This window comes from Bos indicus x Bos taurus, chromosome 13, assembly GCF_003369695.1.
Source record: "Bos indicus x Bos taurus breed Angus x Brahman F1 hybrid chromosome 13, Bos_hybrid_MaternalHap_v2.0, whole genome shotgun sequence".
Lineage (NCBI taxonomy): Eukaryota > Metazoa > Chordata > Mammalia > Artiodactyla > Bovidae > Bos > Bos indicus x Bos taurus.
Window position 1 is genome coordinate 29,924,102 of NC_040088.1, and position 21,382 is coordinate 29,945,483.

General features: G+C 39.7%; 1 protein-coding gene across 1 annotated transcript in view; it reads right to left on the minus strand.

Annotated features, from left to right (window-relative positions):
* The window catches only part of LOC113903306 (tyrosine-protein phosphatase non-receptor type substrate 1-like), a 39,195-nt gene extending 18,173 nt beyond the window's left edge, over positions 1–21,022 (minus strand). The window contains exon 1 of the mRNA XM_027559261.1: positions 20,935–21,022. Coding sequence (XP_027415062.1) covers positions 20,935–21,007 — 73 coding nt within the window. The 5' untranslated portion in view covers positions 21,008–21,022. The remainder of the gene's footprint in view (positions 1–20,934) is intronic.
* Between the last annotated feature and the right edge of the window lie 360 nt (positions 21,023–21,382).

Genomic DNA, 21,382 nt, shown 5'->3' on the forward strand with positions numbered 1-21,382 from the left:
ACTTACATGCAACTGTCCAACTTTCTCAATGCCACTTTCTGAAGAGACTGTCTTTTTCCCATTGTATATTACCTCCTTTGTCAAAGTTTAATTGAATGTAGCTTCATAGGTTTATTTCTGGGCTCTCTATTCTGCTCCATTTATCCATATGTCTGTTTTTGTGCCAATACCATACTGTTTTGATTACTGTAGCTTTGTATCATAGTTTCTGATGTCTGGGAGGGTTATACTTCCTGCTTAGTTCATCCTGTTTGGTTGTTGAATTCTGTCAAATGCTTTTTTTGCGCCTATTTGGTAAAAGTCTTTACCAAAGAAGAATCCCAATCCAGGGATTCATCGGTCTTGTCAAAGCTGATATTGGATAAAATGGAACCAGATTCATCAATGGTTGACAGTCTTTTGTTCCCAGCATTGCCACTGGCTGGTTGGCCTCTGTTGAGAAAAGCCAGAGCCAATTTTTGCTCTTCACTTAGTTGAATGCTGCCAGATGTGTCACACATGAGCATCTCTCGAATCAGCTGAATCTGTCTTTCCAGCTTTTCACAGTCAGCCCAGCTCACTGTCTCCATTTGATCTCTACATCCACCTGATCATGTGGCTTTTGTGTTTTCTTTTATGATGTGGTATATCACATTGATTTATTTGCATATGTTGAATCATTCTTGTGAACTTGGGATGAATCTCATTTGGTTGTAGTATATGATCTCTTTTATGTGTTGTTGGATTTGGTTTTCTAATATTGTGTTGAGAATTTTTTCATCTATATCTATCAAAAATATTGGCTTTTAATTTTCTTTTTTGATGGTGTCTTTGTCTGGTTTTGGTATCAGAGTGATGTTGGCTTCATAGAATGTCTTTGGAAGTGTTCCCTTCTCTTAATATTTTGGAAGAGTTTGAGAATTATTAGTAAAAGTTCATCTTTGTATGCTTGGTGGGCTTTACCTGAGGCCATCTGGTCCTATACTTTTATTTGTAAGGAGTTTTTTTTTTCTTAGATTAAAAAATATATATTTATTTTTATTTAATTTTTTTGGCTGCAGTGGGTCTTTGTTGCTGCATGCTGGCTTTCTCTGGTTGTGGCAAGTAGGCTACTCCTCCTTGTAGTATGTGGGCTTCTCATTGTGGTGGCTTCTCTCGTTGCAGAGCACAGGTTCTAGGCATGTGGGCTTCCATAGCTGCAACACATGGCCTCGTGTTACAGCTCACAAGTTCTAGAGTCCTGACTTAGTAGTTGTGATATGCAGGCTTAGTTGCTCTTAGAAGTGGGATCTTCCTGGACTAGGGATGGAACCAGTGTCCCTTGCATTGCAAGGAGGATTCTTAACCACTGGAGCACCAGGGAAATCCCCAGGAGTTTTTAAATTACAGATTCTATTTCACTTCTAGTAATTGATCTATTCAAATTATCTATTTCTTCTCGGTTCAAATTTGGTGGACTGTATGTCCATATGTTCTAGGTTGTCAAATTTGTTGGCATATAATTCATAGGATTATGAATTCATAGGATTCTCTTATGTTCTACATATATATATATACATAAGATATATATATGTGTATGTGTTTGTATATATATATATATAACTGATACTGCAGTATCCGTTGTTATGTTTCCTTTCCCATTGCTTATTTTGTTTATTTGGGTTCTCCTTTTTCTTCTTGGTGAGTCTGGCCAGAGGTCTGTCAATCTTCTTTACTCTTTCAAGGAATCGGCTCTTGGTTTTATAGATTTCTTCCATAGTTTCTTTAATTTCTATTTTATTTATGTCCTCTCTGACCTTTATTATTCTTTTCCTTCTGCTGACTTTAGATTTTGTTTGTTCCTTTTTTTCTAATTCTATTAGGTTAGGTAGGTTAGATTTCTAACGAGATTTTTCTTGTTTTTTAATGAAGGCCTATGATACTTCTCTCTTAAGAACTGTTTTTGCAACATCCCATAGATTTTGTGTGGTTGTGTTTTCATTATCATTTGTCTTAAGGTATTTCTAACAGAAGCAGAAGATTTTAAGAAGAGGTGGCAAGAATATACAGAAGAACTGTACAAAAAGATCTTCATGATCCAGATAATCACGATGGTGTGATCACTCACCTAGAGCCAGACATCCTGGAATATGAAGTCAAGTGGGCCTTAGAAAGCATCCCTATGAACAAAGCTAATGGAGGTGATGGAATTCCAGTTGAGCTATTTCAAATCCTAACAGATGATGCTGTGAAAGTGCTGCACTCAATATGCCAGCAAATTTGGAAAACCCAGCAGTAGCCACAGGACTGGAAAAGGTCAGTTTTCATTCCAATCGCAATGAAAGGCAATGCCAAAGAATGCTCAAATTACCGCACAATTGCACACATCTCACACGCTAGTAATGTTCAAAATTCTCCAAGCCAGGCTTCAGCAATACGTGAACCATGAACTTCCAGATGTTCAAGCTGGTTTTAGGAAAGGCAGAGGAACCAGAGATCAAATTGCCAACATCAGCTGGATCATGGAAAAAGCAAGAGAGTTCCAGAAAAATATCTATTTCTGCTTTATTGACTATGCCAAAGCCTTTGACTGTGTGGATCACAATAAACTGGAAAATCCTGAAAGAGATGGGCATACCGACCACCTGACCTGCCTCTTGAGAAACCTATATGCAGGTCAGGAAGCAACAGTTAGAACTGGACATGGAACAACAGGCTGGTTCCAAATAGGAAAAGGAGTATGTCAAGGCTGTATATTGTCACCCTGCTTATTTAACTTATATGCAGAGTACATCATGAGAAATGCTGGGCTGGAAGAAGCACACACTGGAATCAAGATTGCTGGGAGAAATACCAATAACCTCAGATATGCAGATGACCCCACTCTTATGGCAGTAAGTGAAGAACTGAAGAGCCTCTTGATGAAAGTGAAAGAAGAGAGTGAAAAAATTGTCTTAAAACTCAACATTCAGAAAACGAAGATCATGGCATCTGGTCCCATCACTTCATGGGAAATAGATGGGGAAACAGTGGAAACAGTGGCTGACTTCATTTTTCTGTGCTCCAAAATCACTGCAGATGGTGACTGTAGCCACGAAATTAAAAGACGCTTACCCCTTGGAAGGAAAGTTATGACCAACCTAGATAGCATATTAAAAAGCAGAGACATTACTTTGCCAACAAAGGTTCGTCTAGTCAAGGCTATGGTTTTTCCTGTGGTCATGTACGGATGTGAGAGTTGGACTGTGAAGAAAGCTGAGCACCGAAGAATTGATGCTTTTGAACTGTGGTGTTGGAGAAGACTCTTGAGAGTCCCTTGGACTGAAAGGAGATCCAACCAGTCCATCCTAAAGGAGATCAGTCCGGGGTGTTCATTGGTAGGACTGATGTTGAAGCTGAAACTCCAATACTTTGGCCACCTGATGCAAAGAGCTACTCATTTGAAAAGACCCTGATGCTGGGAAAGATTGAGGGCAGGAGGAGAAGGGGATGACAGAGGATGAGATGGTTGGATGGCATCACCGACATGGGTGATGGACATGGGTTTGGGTAGACTCCAGGAGTTGGTGATGGACAGGGAGGCCTGGGGTGCTGCAGTTCATGGGGTCGCAAAGAGTTGGACACAACTGAGTGACTGAACTGAACTAAGGTATTTTAAAATTTTCTCTTTGATTTCATCATTGATCCATTGGTTTTTTAGTAGATTGTCATTTGCTCTCCATATAATTGTTTTTTCTCATTTCTTTTTCTGTGGTTGATTTCTACATTCATGCCATGTAGTCAGAAAAGTTACTTGAGATAGTTTCTATACTCTTAAATTCGTTAGATCTTGTTTTGTGCCCCAATATGTGGTCAATCTGAGAAAATGCTCCATGAATACTTAAAAGGAATGTGTGTTCTGCTTTTGGGGGGATATAATGTCCTGAAAATGTCAATTAAGTCTAACTGTTCTTTTATATAATTTAGGATCTCTGTTGCCTTACTGCTTTTCTCTCTAGAAAATCTGCCCATTGATGTGACTGGGGTGGAAAGTCTCCTACTATTCACATCAGTTTCTTCCCTTGTATCTGATAGTATTTGTTTTATGTATTTGGGTGCTCCTATATTTAGGTGCATATATATCGATAAAATTCTCTTTTATGTTGATTCTTTTACCATTTTATAGTGTCCTTTATTCCTTTGTGGCCTTTGTTAAAATCCAGTTTGTCTGATATGTGTATTGCGACCCCCACTTTCTTCTCATTTCTATTTACATGAAATATTTTTTTCCATCCACTCACTTTCAATTTATGTGAGCCCTTTGCCCTAACTTGGTTCTCTTGTATGCAGCATTTTGTAGGCTCTTATTTTTTTTTATCTAATCTGTCTCTCTGTGTCTTTTGATTGGACCATTTAGTCCATTGACATATAAGGTAATTATTGATAGATGAGTATATATTTATTGCCATTTTAAGTTTTTCTTTCCCATTTATTTTATATTTCTTCTTTCTCCCTTTCTTTTTCTTTTACTTTTTTCATTTGTGGTTTTACGATTTTCTTTTGTATTATACTTATGTTCTCTTCTTTTTGTTTTGTGTGAATCTATTGTGTGTTTTAAATTTGTGGTTACCCTGTTTTACGAGTATGTCAATCTCGCCTATAACTATTTGTCTAAGAAAGAAAGAAAGGAAGGAAGAAAGGAAGGAAGGAAGAAAGACAGAAAGAGAGACAGAGAAAGAGAGAAAGAAAGAGAAGTCATTCAGTCATATCCAACTCTTTGCGAGCCATGGACTGTAGCCTGACAGGCTCCTCCATCCATGGGATTTTCCAGGCAAGAATACTGGAGTGGACTGCCATTTCCTTCTCCAGGGGACCTTCCCAATCCAGGGATCAAACCCAGGTCTCCTGAATTGCAGGCAGACTCTTTACCTTCTGAGCCACCAGGGAATCAGGTATTTTGCCTCAGACTGGAAGTCATATTGGCTCAAACGCATTCTAGGAAATGAAGAAAAAAAGTACATTTTCTTACTCTATTTTCCCACATTTTATGATTCTGATGTCCTCTTTTACATTTTTCATGTTCATTTTGGCTATTATCATTTTCATAGATATTTAAAATGAAAAAAAAATATGTGTACTAGCTTATTTAGATGATTTGCTTTCCAATTGTGATTTTTCTCTTTCGCATATATTCTTACTTCTCTTGTAGTTAGAGAAGACCTTTCAGTATTTCCTTTAAGATAGATTTAGTATGGCTATTTTTCTCAGTTCTGCCTGAGGAATTCTTCATCTCTCCTATTCTAAATGATAATCTTGATAGAGAGAGGATCCTAAGTTGCAGGTTTTTATTTTTCAGGACTTTGAATATATTTTGCCACACCCTCTGGCCTGCAATGTTTTTGTAGAGAAATCAGCTGATAGTCTTACAGGGTTCTCTTGTAATTAACTCTTTTTCTCTTGCTACATTAAGAAACCTCTTTTTATAATTTTTACCATTTTCATTATAATATGGTTTGGTGTAGCTCTGTTTGGGTTTACATTTTTTGGGACCCTCTATGCTTCCTGTACCTGAATATATGCTTCCTTTTTAGGTTTCAGAAGTTTTCAGCCATAATTACTTCAAGTACATTTTTAATCCACTTTTCTCTTTCTTTCCCTTCTGGAATCCCTATTATGCATAGATTGATGAGCTTTATATTATCCCATGGGGGTCTTATATTGTTTTCATTCTTTTCCTTTTGACTTTCTCTCTGCTGTCCTGATTGGGTGATCTCCAATATTTTATCTTCCAGATCACCTGTTTGTTCTTCTGCATCATTCATCTTACTATTCATTGCTTTTAGTTCAGTTTTGTCTTGGCAAATTAGTTTTCTAATTTCTCTTGGTGTTCTCTATAGTTAAAGGTTTCTTTCTTTCTTTTTTTACAGCAGTCTATATTCTATTTATATTTAGTTAGTTCAGTTGCTCAGTCGTGTCCAACTCTTTGCAACCTCATGGACTGCAGCACGCCAGGCTTCCCTGTCCATCACAAACTCCTGGAGCTTGCTCAAACTCATGTCCATTGAGTTGGTGATGCCATCCAACCATTGCATCCTCTGTTGTCCCCTTCTCTTCCTGCCCTCAATCCTTCCCAGCATTAGGGTCTTTTCCAGTGAGTCAGTTCTTTGCATCAGGTGGCCAAAGTATTGGAGTTTCAGCTTCAGCATCAGTCCTTCCAATGAATATTCAGGACTGACTTCCTTTAGGATTGACTGGTTTGATCTTACAGTCCAAGGGACTCTCAAGAGTCTTCTCCAACACCACAGTTTAAAAGCATCAATTCTTTGGTGCTCAGTTTTCTTTATAGTCCAACTCTCACATGGCTACTGGAAAAATCATAGCCTTGACTAGACGGACCTTTGTTGACAAAGTAATGTCTCTGCTTTTTAATATGCTGTCTAGGTTGGTCATAGCTTTTCTTCCAAGAAACAAGCATCTTTTACTTTCATGGCTTCAGTCACCATCTGCAGTGATTTTGGAGACCAAGAAAATAAAGTCACTCACTGTTTCCATTGTTTCCCCATCTATTTGCCATGAAGTGATGGGACCAGATGCCATGATCTTCATTTTCTGAATGTTGAGTTTTAAGCCAACTTTTCACTCTCCTCTTTCACTTTCATCAAGAGGCTCTTTAGTTCTTCTTTGCTTTCTGTCTTAAGGGTGGTGTCATCTGCATATCTGAGGTTATTGATACTTCTCCCGGCAATCTTGATTCCAGCTTGCGCCTTATCCAGCCCGGCATTTCGTATGATGTTCTGCATTTAAGTTAAATAAGTAGGGTGACAATATACAGCCTTGACGTGCTCCTTTTCCTATTTGGAACCAGTCTGTTGTTCCATGTCCAGTTCCAACCGTTGCTTCTTGACCTGCATAAAGATTTCTCAGGAGCCAGGTCAGGTGGTCTGGTATTCCCATCTCTTGAAGAATTTTCCACAGTTTGTTGTGATTCACACGGTCAAAGGCTTTTGTGTAGTCAACGAAGCAAAAGTAGATGTTTTTCTGGAACTCTCTTGCTTTTTCAATGATCCAACGGATGTTGGCAGTTTGATCTCTGGTTCCTCTGCCTTTTCTAAATCCAGCTTGAACATCTTGAAGTTCACAGTTCACATACTGTTGAAGGCTAGCTTGGAGAATTTTGAGCATTACTTTGCTAGCATGTGAGATGAGTGCAATTGTACGGTAGTTTGAACATTCTTTGGCATTGCCTTTCTTTGGGATTGGAATGAAAACTGACCTTTTCCAGTCCTATGGTCACTGCTAAGTTTTCCAAATTTGCTGGCATGTTGAGTGCAGCACTTCAACACCATTGTTTTTTAGGATTTGAAATAGCTCAACTGGAATTCCATCACCTCCACTAGCTTTGTTCATAGTGATGCTTCCTAAGTCCCACTTGACTTCACACTCCAGGATGTCTGGCTCTAAGTGAGTGATCACACCATCACAGTTACCTGGAGATCTTTTTTTGTGTAGTTCTTCTGTGTATTCTTGCCACCTCTTCTTAATATTTTGTGCTTCTATTAGTTCCATTCCACTTCTGTCCTTCATTGTGCCCGTCTTTGCATGAAATGTTCCCTTGGTATCTCTAATTTTCTTGAAGAGATCTCTAGTTTTTCCCATTCTACCATTTTCCTCTATTTCTTTGCATTGATCAGTGAGGAAGGCTTTCCTATCTCCCCTTGCTATTCTTTGGAAGTCTGCATTCAAATGGGTATATCTTTCCTGTTCGCCTTTGCCTTTAGCTTCTCTTCTTTTCTCAGCTATTTGTAAGGCCTCCTCAGACAACCATTTTGCCTTTTTGCATATCTTTTTCTTGGGGATAGTCTTGATCACTGCCTCCTGTACAATGTCATGAATCTGTCCATAGTTCTTCAGGCAGTCTGTCTATCAGATCTAATCCCTTGAATCTATTTGTCACTTCCACTGTATAATGTAAGGAATTTGATTTAGGTCATACCTGAATGGTCTAGTGGTTTTTCTTACTTTCTTCAATTTAAGTCTGAATTTGGAAATAAGGAGTTCATAATCTGAGCCACAGTCAGCTCCAGGTCTTGTTTTAACTGACTGTATAGAGCTTGTCTATCTTTGGCTGCAGAGAATGTAATCAATCTGATTTCGGTAATGACCATCTGGTGATGTCCATGCGTAGAGTCTTCTTTTGTGATGTTGGAAGAGGGTGTTTGTTATGACCAGTGTGTTCTTGCTATGACTAGAAAGCCTATTCTATTCTTAATTCCTTAAATATTTTCATCATCTCCTGTTTGAAATCGGCATCTATTAGACTAAAGAGGTCTGTTTAATTATTTGTTTTTTCAGGGGAATTCTCTTGGTCTTTTAATCAGCAGTGGTTTCTCTGATTCTTCATTTTACTTATGTTTTTCTTATTCTGTGTGTTTAAAAGAAGCAATTATCTACTGTTTTCTTGGAGGGCTGTTTATTCATGGGAGTGTCCCTGTGTAGCTTGTGTGGGTTTAATATTCTTGGTGCAATGACTATTTTTAGTATGTGTCCATGTCACAGCTTTCCTCCATGTGTGTTGGTCGTTATTCCCCTTATAGGGGGTATGATGATGTAGTGGCTGGTGCCCAGTTCTGGGGTTCTTAGCAGTGGTGGTGGCTCGTGTGCACCCCTCAGAGCATGCAACGGGGTGAAGGCAGCTTGTGACCACTCCTACACAGTCTTATTCTCTACAGCTTGGAATATATATTTTCACCACCAGACACATTCACAACTGAGCGTCATTTCAGCTTTGACAAGCCACTTCACTCTTTCTGGAGCTATTAGTAATTGCCCTCCACTCTTCCCCAATAGCATCAGTTCAGTTCAGTCGCTCAGTCATGTCCGACTCTTTGTGACCCTGTGAACCGCAGCATGCCAGGCCTCCCTGTCCATCACTAACTCCCAGAGTCCACCCAAACCCATGTCCATTGAGTTGGTGATGCCATCCAACCATCTCATCCTCTGTTGTCCCCCTCTCCTCCTGCCCTCAATCTTTCCCAGCATCAGGGTCTTTTCAAATGAGTCAGCTCTTCGCATCAGGTGGCCAAAGTATTGGAGTTTCAGCTTCAACATCAGTCCTACCAATGAACACCCAGGACTGATCTCCTTTAGGATGGACTGATTGGATCTCCTTGCAGTCCAAGGGACTTGCAAGAGTCTTCTCCAACACCACAGTTCAAAAGCATCAATTCTTTGGCGCTCAACTTTCTTTATAGTCCAACTCTCACATCCATACAAGACCACTGGAAAAAACATAGCCTTGACTAGATGAACCTTTGTTGGCAAAGTAATGTCTCTTCTTTTTAATATGCTATCTAGGTTGGTCATAACTTTCCATCCAAGGAGTAAGTGTCTTAATTTCATGGCTGCAATCACCATCCGCAGTGATTTTGGAGCCTAGAAAAATAAAGTCAGCCACTGTTTCCACATCTATTTGCCATGAAGTGAATTGGACAGCTTCTGACCTGTGGGACTCATCTTCTGGTTTCATTTTTTTTTTTTTTTTCATACTGCTCATGGGGTTTTTGCAGCAAGAATCCTGCAGTGGTTTGCCTCCTCCAGTGAACCACGTTCTGTCAGAACTCTTGACTATGACTCATCTGTCTTGGGTGGCCCTGCAAGGATTGGCTCATAACACTGTTGAGTTACGCAAGCCCCTTTACCATGACAAGGCTGTGATCCATGAAGGGTATGTATAATGTATGTGTGTGTGTGTATGTGTGTAAAGTGGAATATATTTGTTGTTATTGTTCAGTTGCTCAGTCACGTCTGACTTTTTGTGACCCCATGGACCCCATCCACTATCTCCCAGAGTTTGCTCAAACTCACGTCCATTGAGTTGGTGATGCTATCCAACCGTCTCGTCCTCTGTTACTCCCTTCTCCTAATGCCCTCAATCTTTCCCAGCATCAGGGGCTTTTTCAGAGAGTCAGCTCTTCACATCAGGGGCAAAAGTATTGGAGCTTCAGCATCAGTCCTTCCCGTAAATATTCAGGGTTGATTTCCTTTAGGATTACGGCTTTGCTCTCCTTGCTGTCCAAGGGACACTCAAGAGTCTTCCCCAGAACCAAAGTTCAAAAGTATCAATTCTTCAGTGCTCAGCCTTCTTTATGGTCCAACTCTCACATCTGTACATGACTACTGGAAAAACCATAGCTTTGACTATGTGGATCTTTATCAGCAAAGTGATATCTCTGCTTTTTAACACTCTGTCGAGGTTTGTCATAGCTTTTCTTCCAAAGAGCAGGTGTCTTTTAATTTCATGGCTGCAGTCACAGTCCACGGTGATTTTGGAGCCCAAGAAAATAAAGTCTGTCAGTGTTTCCATTTTCTTCCCCCATCTATTTGCCATGAACTGATGGGACCAGATGCCATGATCTTAGTTTTTTGAATGTTGAATTTTAAGCCAATTTTTCCATTCTCCTCTTTCACCTTTATCAAGAGGTTCTTTAGTTCATCTTAACTTTCTGAGGTTATTGACATGTTTGGATTCCAGAAATCTTGATTCCAGCTTGTGATTTATCCAACCTGGCAATTCACATGATGTCACTTGGTCACGACTGAGTGATTTTCACTTTCACTTTTCACTCTGCATATAAGTTCAATAAGCCATGTGATGATATATACTCTTGACATACTCCTTTCCCAATTTTGAACCATTGCGTTGTTCCATGTCTTGTTCTAACTGCTGCTTCTGAACATGCATATAGCTTTCTATTTATAATGTAATATTGCTCAGCCGTAAAAATGAAATTTTGCCATTTGCAGCAAAATAGATGGAGTTGGAAGGCAAATGAAATAAGTAAGACAGAGAAAGACAAATAGTGTATGATACAACTTATATATGGAAAATAAAAAATACAGCAAACTAGTTAACATAACAATAAAGAGACAGACTCAAAGATATAGAGGACAAACTAGTGGGGACAAAGAAAGGAAGAGGAAAATATAGGCTAAGGGGTGAAGAGGTGCAAATAATTACATATGAAATAAGCTACAAGGATATATTGTACTACACCAGGAATACAACCAATATTTTATAATAATGATAAATGGAATATAACCTTTAAAAATTGTGAATCACTATATTTTACACCTGTAATTTACAAATTATTTTACAGCAACTATACTTCAATGTAAAGGAAATAGCCCAAAATTCCATCAATAGATGAATAGATAAATTAAATGTGAGAGAGATATATATATATATATATATATATCATAACATATCATATCATATATATATGATATCATATATCATATATATACATATCATAACATATATATATATAATATTTCAGCCCTAAAAAGCAAACATATCTTATATCATATATATACATATATATATACATAAGCAAACATATCATATATCATATATATACATATCATAACATATATATATATATACACACACACACACACACACACATATATATATATATATATATATATATATATATAATATTTCAGCCCTAAAAAGCAAAACATTTTGACACCTACATCATGGCATGGATGAACCTTAAAAATACGCTTAGTGAAATAAGCCAGATAAAAAAGGACAAATAGATGATTCCACTTATGGTACATAGAATAGGCAAATTCACAGAGAAAAAGTAGAATAGATGTTTCCAGTGGTTGCAGGGAAAAAGAAATGAGGAGTTACAGTTTAATGAATAGATTTTCTGCTGCTGCTGCTAAGTCACTTCAGTCATGTCCGACTCTGTGCAACCCCATAGATGGCAGCCCACTAGGCTCCCCTGATCCTGGGATTCTCCAGGCAAGAACATTGAAGTGGGTTGCCATTTCCTTCTCCAATGCATGAAAGTGAGAAGTCAAAGTGAAGTCACTCAGTCGTGTCCGACTCCCAGTGACCCCATGGACTGCAGCCTACCAGGCTCCTCCATCCACGGGATTTTCCAGGCAAGAGTACTGGAGTGCGGTGCCATTGTCTTCTCCAAGATTTTCTGCTACAGATGTTGAAAAAGTTCTGGCAATATGTACTGTAACACTTCACAACACTGTGAAGGTCCTTAGTGCCACTTTGTATCCTTCAGTTGAGTTCAGTTCAGTCGCTCAGTCGTGTCCGACTCTTTGCAACCCCATGAATTGCAGCACGCCAGGCCTCCCTGTCCATCACCAACTCCCGGAGTTCACTCAGACTCATGTCCATCGAGTCAGTGATGCCACCAGCCATCTCATCCTCTGTCGTCCCCTTCTCCTCCTGCCCCCAATCCCTCCCAGCATCAGAGTCTTTTCCAATGAGTCAGCTCTTCGCATCAGGTGGCCAAAGTACTGGAGTTTCAGCTTTAGCATCATTCCTTCCAAAGAACACCCAGGACTGATCTCCTTTAGAATGGACTGGCTGGATCTCCTTGCAGTCCAAGGGACTCTCAGGAATCTTCTCCAACACCACAGTTCAAAAGCATCAATTCTTCGGCGCTCAGCCTTCTTCACAGTCCAACTCTCACATCCATACATGACCACTGGAAAAAACATAGCCTTGACTAGACAGAATTTGTTGGCAAAGTAATGTCTGCTTTTTAATATGTTATCTAGGTTGATCATAACTTTCCTTCCAAGGAGAAAGCGTCTTTTAATTTCATGGCTGCAATCACCATCTGCAGTGATTTTGGACCCAAAAAAATAAAGTCTGACACTGTTTCCACTGTTTCCCCATCTATTTGCCATGAAGTGATGGGACCAAATGCCATGATCTTCGTTTTCTGAATGTTGAGCTTTAAGCCAACTTTTTCACTCTCCTCTTTCACTTTCATCAAGAGGCTTTTTAAAAAGTTCCTCTTCACTTTCTGCCATAAGGATGGTGCCATCTGCATATCTGAGGTTATTGATATTTCTCAAAGTAGCTAAAATGGTAACTTTTATGTTTTTTATATTTTACTGCAAAAAAAAACCAAATGAGATCTGAAACATGGTGATTGCCCCAAATAAAGCTTTTGAACTGAACCAAATGGTTCAAGGAAAAATAAAATGTGTGATTCTACACTTGATCTTAGCCAAAAGGCCAAGGAGTGATAAATGTGTGATTCTAAATGTTGATACATTTGAGGAAACTACAAGTGAATAGGAAGGTAGAACCATGGGGACAAGCAAGCAAGGAAACAGCAAATTCCAAAATCATGTTTTGAAAAGAATTGCAGGTGGCTGACTACATTTGGACAATGAGTTACAAGTTAAAGGGACACAAGTCACCATGGGGCCAATTATTTTACTACAGGTGCAAATTTACCAGATTGATTTCACTGCCTCCTTAACTACCCAGTGCGGGGAGCGAGCTCCACCCGTGGCAAAGGTCATGAGGAAGGAGGCTCGGCATACGCAAAGGCGGGATCGAGCCTCAGGAGTCCCCCTGGAAATTCTCGAGCATCTACCCCCAAAACCAGAGTCTGCCTACTTTCTGCTTTGTGCTTTCACCTACACCTCTGACTTTACGGGGGGCTGTGCCCCAATACCTCTCTCTGAAAAAAGAGTTAGCTTACAGCTCCAGCTAATAGTTCCTGGGTGTGACAGTGTTTAACCTACAAACTCCTTTGGAAATCCTCTAGCCTGCCTGAATAGGTTTTTCCGGCCACATGTGATTGTTCAGAGCCTCCCAACTCCTGTGAGAGGCAGGAGATGTTCTAAACTGTCTAAATACAGATTCCTTTGAGCAGTTAAAAGATTTATTAGAAATTGTATTGGTGAAGGGTTTTTCACTTATTGAGCCAATGTTTGCTGCTAAGTCTCCATACCCCTTACCTACTGTGTCCTTGGCACTGTATTGATTGATATAATGGGTGTATAGAAATGTAAGTAGTAGCCTCAGTGTTTGTAACCTTGGACTCTTGAGTTAATTCTTTTCTTGATTGAGCCCACCTCACCTTTGCCCTATAGGAATGCAGCTTTGTCCAATGCTTTTTTGGAGGCTGGTGCCTGACTTTGGAATAATCACCTTTAGAGAAAGATAAGTTTCTTAAAATGTTAACAGGCCTCCTGGCCAGAAGATGATGTAAATCACCTGAACTTTTGCATATGATAAGTTTGAAAGCCTGGCTTCGATTAGAACCAGGAACTGCTGTCCTTGCATGACTCCACCCCTTCCCCCATTATCCTCTATGCACAACTTAAGGTATAAAAAACTATTTTGGAAAATAAAGTGCGGGCCTTGTTCACCGAAACTTGGTCTCCCCATGTCTCTCTCTCTCTCCCAAATTCTGGCTGAGTCTCCATCTGGAGCGCGGAACCCGCCATGCTTGCTAATTATGCCTGGGCTTCTAAGATCCGACCGGGGAGGCCTCAGTGTCTCCTCTCCTTTGGGAGAACGGAAGGACGCCTGCGGCCTACGTAAGTGGTGCAAACTTCTTGTCTTGAAGTTTTATTGGTCTCCCGCGTAAATCAAGCTACTCAGCCTCTTTTCTCCACTGAATTTTCTTACTGAGCTATCCTCATCCTATTACTCTTTATATCTTTGATAAAATATTTAAATAAATAGGTCGCCGACGCCGTCCCCGCTTCGAATACCCTGGATCAGCCGGGGCTGGTCCCCGGCAACCCAGTTTCTGGAGATACAGAGAAATACAAACATATTACTTATCTGAAATGTTCTATTAAACAGGCAAGGGTCTAATTACAGGGGTATAAATCAGAGGAGCAGGATGTTTTGGTGCCACAAACAAATTCTGTGTTCTTTTCTGTTTCTTCCCTACTCCTTGAGTAGAAAATGTGTGGTTCATCTTTGCGGAGTGTGAGCTGGTAACCCACTCACTTCAGTTCAATTCAGTCACTCAGTCATGTCCTACTCTTTGTGATTCCATGGACTGCAGCATGCCAAGCTTCCCTGTCCATCATAAACTTCCGGAGCTTGTTCAAATTCCTGTCCATCGACTCAGTGATGCCATCCAATTATCCCATCCTCTGTCATCCCCTTCTCCTCCTGCTTTCAATCTTTCCCAGCATCAGGGCCTTTTCCAGTGAGTCAGTTCTTCGCATCAGGTGGCCAAAGTATTGGAGTTTCAGCTTCCGCATCAGTCCTTCCAATGAATATTCAGGACTGATTTCCTTTAGGATTGACTGGTTTGTCTCCTTGCTGTCCAAGGGACTTTTAAGAGTCTTCTCCAATACCACTGTTCAAAAGCATCAGTTCTTCCGTGGTCAACTTTCATTGTGGTCCAACTGTCACATCCATATATGACTACTGGAGCTTTGACTATACGGACCTAGGCACTATTTGTAACCAATCATGCCTCCTAAAGAGGGGGCATGCTATTACAGGGTAAGTACCGTGATGTGCCAACATCATCAAATGGTTTAGGTTTTTAAGTCTAGACAAGATTGAGGTTAGGGAAGTTGAACTGTTAAGATAAAAATTGGAAGAAATAGGAAAGAACATTGGAGGGAGGAATGGAAGGAGAGGAGGAGAGGGAAGAGAATAAGGGTCAGGAGCCAAAGAATTAAAAAAAAACAAAAAACACTACTATCTGTGAATCAAGAATTATTCTATTTATATCTCTGCTCCAGGCCTTTCCTCTGAACTCTGAATTGAATGTCCAACTATATACTCATCATGTTCTTTGTATAGATATAACCATCTCACAGTTAAAACATCTAAAACTGGACTGAATTTCCCCCCACATTCTCTGTATCTCAGCTGAGCCCCTCTTCTTCTTCCAGATTGTTAAGGAAATTAAGTAAATAGTCTTGTTTAAGCTTCAGAGACAAAGCAGAGCAGGCCTGTGGCCTTGCTTCTAACCTGCCTGGACACTGCCCTGACTGTGAGTGCCCTGACTTGCCTGCTGTGAGTGCAAATCTTGTAGCACCGTGGATAAGAATCTTAAAATTGTTGAGCCCCTGGAGGGGCCCTGGCTAACCAAGTCACAGGCTCAACATTCCAAGTTTTACATGACAAAAAGCATTAACATGAAACCAGAGCTGCAGTTTGCTAACAGATTGATGATGATATCAGTTTGCATTCTGTGATTATACCTGGGAATCCCGAACTGCAATTTTTGAACTCTCACTTACAGAATGGACATGCTGCCTGGGACCTTTTCCCAATTGGGACTCCAGATGTGCTGTGTCATGGGGACTTCCCAATGCTGTTTGAGTCTGGATGTTGGTCAAAACCCAATTTGTTGATGTATCCTCTGCTGTTGCTATTTCTCTCTCTCTTTTTAATGTTAGTATATTGAAAGTAAGCTAGATAATGCTCTAATCAGTTCAGTTCAGTTCAGTCAGTTAGTCGTGTCTGACTCTTTGCGACCCAATGGACTGCAGCAAGCCAGGCTTCCCTGTCCATCACCAACTCTGGGAGTTTGCTAAAAACTCATGTCCATCGCGTTGGTGATGCCATCCAACCATCTTATCCTCTGTCGTCCCCTTCTCCTGCCTTCAATCTTTCTCAGCATCAGAGTCTTTTCCAGAGTCAGTTCTTCACATCAGGTGGCCAAAGTATTGGAGTTTCAGCTTCAGCATCAGTCCTTTCAATGAATATTCAGAACTGATTTCCTTTAGGATGGACTGGTTGGATCTCCTTGCAATCCAAGGCACTCTCAAGAGTCTCCTCCAACACCACAGTTCAAAAGCATAGATTCTTCAGCGCTCAGCTTTCTTTATAGTCCAACTCTCACATTCATACATGACTACTGGATTTGTATACAATGAGTAGCTTATTTTGTTAACAAATCCTTGGAACCTGGGACAAAAGTGAAAACTTTCACCAAAACACAGATGCAGAAGTCTCAAAACCTTGGAGCCTTTTTCTTCTACCTCAAATCCTATGCATCAGAAAATTCTGTTGCTTCCTCATCAGCATGCATCTGGAATCTGACTTTTTTCTCTTATCTCTACTAGCTCCTGCCCAGGTGCAAGTCACTTTTACAATTTTTTTTTTTTTTTTTTTTTGCATGAATGTGATTGTCTCAAATGCTCTGCTTGTTTCTCAGTACTCTTGCCTGGAAAATCCTATGGACAGAGGAGCCTGGTAGGCTGCAATCCATGGGGTCACTAGGAGTTGGATACAACTGAACAACTTCACTTTCACTTTTCACTTTCATGCATTGGAGAAGGAAATGGCAACCCACTCCAGTATTGTTGCCTGGAGAATCCCAGGGATGGGGGAGCCTGGTGGGCTGCCATCTATGGGGTCTCACAGAGTCAGACACAACTGAAGTGACTTAGCAGCAGCAGCAGGTACTTGTTTCTATATTATGTATAGTCTGCTCTCAATCAAATAGTAGAATAAATTAAAACTCATGTCAGATTATGTCACTTCCCTCTTCAAAACTATGAGGGCTGAAAGTAGGAATAAACCTACCTAAGGAGACATAAGAGTTGTATACAGAAAACTACAAGACACTGTTGAAAGAAATCAAAAACACTATAAATAGATGCTCATATTGTTCTTGGACTGGAAGAACCAATATTGTGAGAATGACTATACTACCCAAAGCAATCTCAGATTCAATGAAATCCCTATCAAATTACCATTGGCATTTTTTTCATAGAACTAGAAAAAAATTCACAATTCATATAAAACTACAAATACCCCGAATAGTCAAAGTAATCTTGAGCAAGAATAATGGAGCTGGAGGAATCAACCTTCCTGACTTCAGACTGTATTTCAAAGCTCATCATCAAGACAGTATGGTGCTGACACAAAGACAGAAATATAGACCAATGGAACAAGATAGAAAGTCCAAAGATTAATCCACACACTTATATACACCTTATGTTTGACAAAGGAGGCAAGAATATTCAACGGAGAAAAGATAGTCTCTTCAATAAGTGGTGCTGGAAAAACTGGACAGCTATATTTAAAAGAATGAAATTAGAACACCTCCTAATACCATATACAAAGATAAACTCAAAACAGATTAAAACATAAATGTAAGATGAGAAACTATAAAACTCATAGAGGAAAACATAGGCAGTACAGTCTTTGACATCAATCACAGCAAGATCCTCTATGACCCACTTCCTAGAGTAATGGAAACAAAAAAATAAACAAATGGGACCGAAGGGACCTAATTAAACTTAAAAGCTTTCACACAACAAATGTAACCATAAACAAGATGAAAAGACAATCCTCAGAATGGGAAAAAAATAATTGCAAATGAAGCAACTGACAAAGGATTAATCTCCAAAATCTACAAGCAGCTCATGCACCTCAGTATCATAAAAAGAGACATTTCTCCAAAAAAGACATACAAGATGGTTCAGAAACACATAACAAATGCCCAACATTGCTTATTATTAAATACATGCAAGTCAAAACTACCTCATCCCAATAAGTTGGCCATCATCAAAAAATCTATAAACAACGAATGCTGGAGAGGATGTGGGAAAAGGGGAACACTCTTGGTGTTGCACTCTTAGTGGAAATATAAATTTTTAAAACAATTCATTTATTTTAATTGGAGGATAATTACTTTACAATATGGTGATGGTGCTTGCCTTATATCAACATGAATTGGCCACAGGTATACATGTGTCCCTGCCATCCTGAACCCCCTCCCACCTCCCTCCCGACCCTATCCCTCTGGGTTGTCCCAGAGCACCAGCTTTGGGTCCCCTATTTCATGCACCGAATTTGCACTGTTCATCTGTTTTACGTATGGCAATGTACATGTTTCAACGCTCTTCTCTCAAATCATCCCACCCTCACCTTCTCCCATTGAATCCAAAAGTCTGTTCTTTATATCTGTGTCTGGGAACATAAATTTACATGGTCACTATGGAGACCAGTATGGAGATCCTTTAAAAACTTGAAATAAAACTACCTTAAAAAATAAATAAATAAAATAGGGCACGCTCCTGGAAAAGTTTGTGTCCAATAAACTAAATGAAATCTTAAAAGAAAAAACTGCAATGGCAACCATTTCACTCACAGCAAAACCAAATCCTTCAACACAGGAGGATGATTCTACTCTCAGGACTTTTGTACATGCTGCTCCCTGTCAGGAAGTCTCCTCCACCGGATAACCACATGGCTCACTTCAGAATTTTCTTTTCAACTTTGCTCACAATTCCCCTTCTCAGAGATGCCCACCCAAGATTACCAGGCTTGAAATACATTGCACCCAACATATTCTCCCAATTTGTTATCTAGCTACTCTTTTAAAACACTTATCACTTTCTAACATACTATGTTATTTAATTAAGTATAAGTCTATTGTTTATTGCCATTTCTTCCACTAAGCTAAATATCCATGAAGACAACTTCTTAGTCTCTTTTAGTCACCAAAGTACCCCAAGTTCCTTCCTGCAACATAGAAAGTATCCAAAAAATATATGTTGTTTGAATTGCCCACTGTGACATCTCCATGAGACACTGAATTCTATTTTAAGTGGACATTTCTCTGGAAATTATTAGTATATCAGAAGTTGAGTTGTCCACGTAGATCAGTTTATGAAAAACAAAAGAAATTTGCGTTTATACAGGAGAAAGAAGAGCCCAGGAGAAGAAAACCACAAACCTTCTTTCCCATACTCCATACTTCTCCACACCCATTAGCAGAAGCTGCAGAAATATCATAGGATGGAAAAATAACACAGTATCAAGAAGAGCCATGGTTAAACTCATGAGCTCAACTACCAGGTTGCTTGAGTTCAAATCACACCTTTATCAGGTACCTTGAACTGAGTAACCTTGAACATTCCTTGCTCAGTTTCCTTATCTTTAAGGTAGGGGTTCACAAGAGGATCTAGCTTGGATATAATGATCACATGAGTAAATGCTGTGGGCATTTCCAGCATTGCCTGGCACATGCTGAGTGGTCAATAAAATGAATAGTTATTACTCATTAGCTTTCCTGAGGCATGGAAGCTTCAGATAGCATTAGATTTTATATATATATATATATATATATATATATATATATATATATATATGTATATGTGTCTGTATATATATATATGTTATAGATATGGATATGGTTATAATTATAGATATGGATATGAATATATAGGTGATATAGGCAAGATTCTTGTGTCTTTTATCCCTCCTTTCCTCCTCACGTCTATCCAGCATGGAAGCAGAGACTAAGATAACAACGCAGGAAATTCTACCCTTTAACCAAGAGAAAAGTTTTCTTAAGAATTTGAGTGAGGGTAAGGGGTAGATTTATAGAGAAGTAGAAAAGGAGAGATGTTGCTAAAGACCTCAAAAACTGAACCTTCCATGTAGATTGAAAAATGTTTTAAGGGGAAGAACAGAAAAAGTCTTCTTGAAATACCACGTGTCTGGAAACACTTCCTCATACCCACACATACATACACGCACATACACACACATAAACACATTCACCCACAAACATGTATTAAAAAGTACGCTAGCAATCTAATGTACAAGCTGTTTTGAGCATTAAAAGAAATTATAACACATATTAAAATCTCAGTTAAAATGTCATTGCATAGGACCCATGCAATATACTGAAAAATTTGAACTCTTCTCTGAGTGGCATGATGGGTGATGACTAATATATTGTTTGCTTCTTGGTATTTTCTGATATTTCTGCAATTGGGCTCTTCTGAGAAGCTGAGCAGCACAATATTATTCAGAGAATCAACTCTGGAGCTGGACAGCCTGGATTTGAATCCTGTGCTCCACTGCTTTAGATAGGTGACATTGGACAAGTTACTCTGTGCTTCAATTTCTCCATTTACAATTGGAGTAATAGTTATCACACAGGGATGTTGTGAGGGATGTTTAGTTAAGTAAATATGCACAAAGCTGTTAGAGTTTGAAACATCCTCTGTTTGGAAGCCTCTGGTAACCAGCTGCATATGATGGATCTACAGAGAAAACTCAGATCCCTGATTTCATGCTCTCAGATAAGGCCCAGCCTTTGGCCTTCTGTGACTGCCTCGGGTAGCATACCCATGTTTACATGGAGACCTTAAAAGCACAGGGACAGGGGGAAAGTCCAGGGGACAGGGAGAGGGGATTCTACTCTAAGCAATGCTCACCTGTGAGTCCCAGGAGTAGAGTAAGCAACAGGCAAGAAGGAGGCGGCCAGAAATAGCAGGCAGAGAATGTCATTGTGGAGGCCTGCGGAGCTGCTCTGTCCAGACGTGTCAGTTGGGAGAACTTGAATTTCTGTGCTCTGTGGAGAAGAGAAAAGCTCCACCTACCATTATATAAAAGGAAGTGCCTATGATGGGGTAAAATGTCTATGAGAAAGTTATCTGCTTCTGGATTCTTGTAGTTCCTGTTTCTAGACAATGAAATAGGACTCGGGGAAAAAACATAGGTACAAGTTATGAATTTTGTGTTTTCAGAGAGATTGGACAAGCCTAGCAGAAATAATGCTTCCTCCCTACCTGGGGTCTCTGCTTTCTCCTCTGGGTGCCTTGCCCCATTCATGGTGACCCTTCTTTGAAAAGCACCAGGCAAACTCACATATCCCAAGAGTAT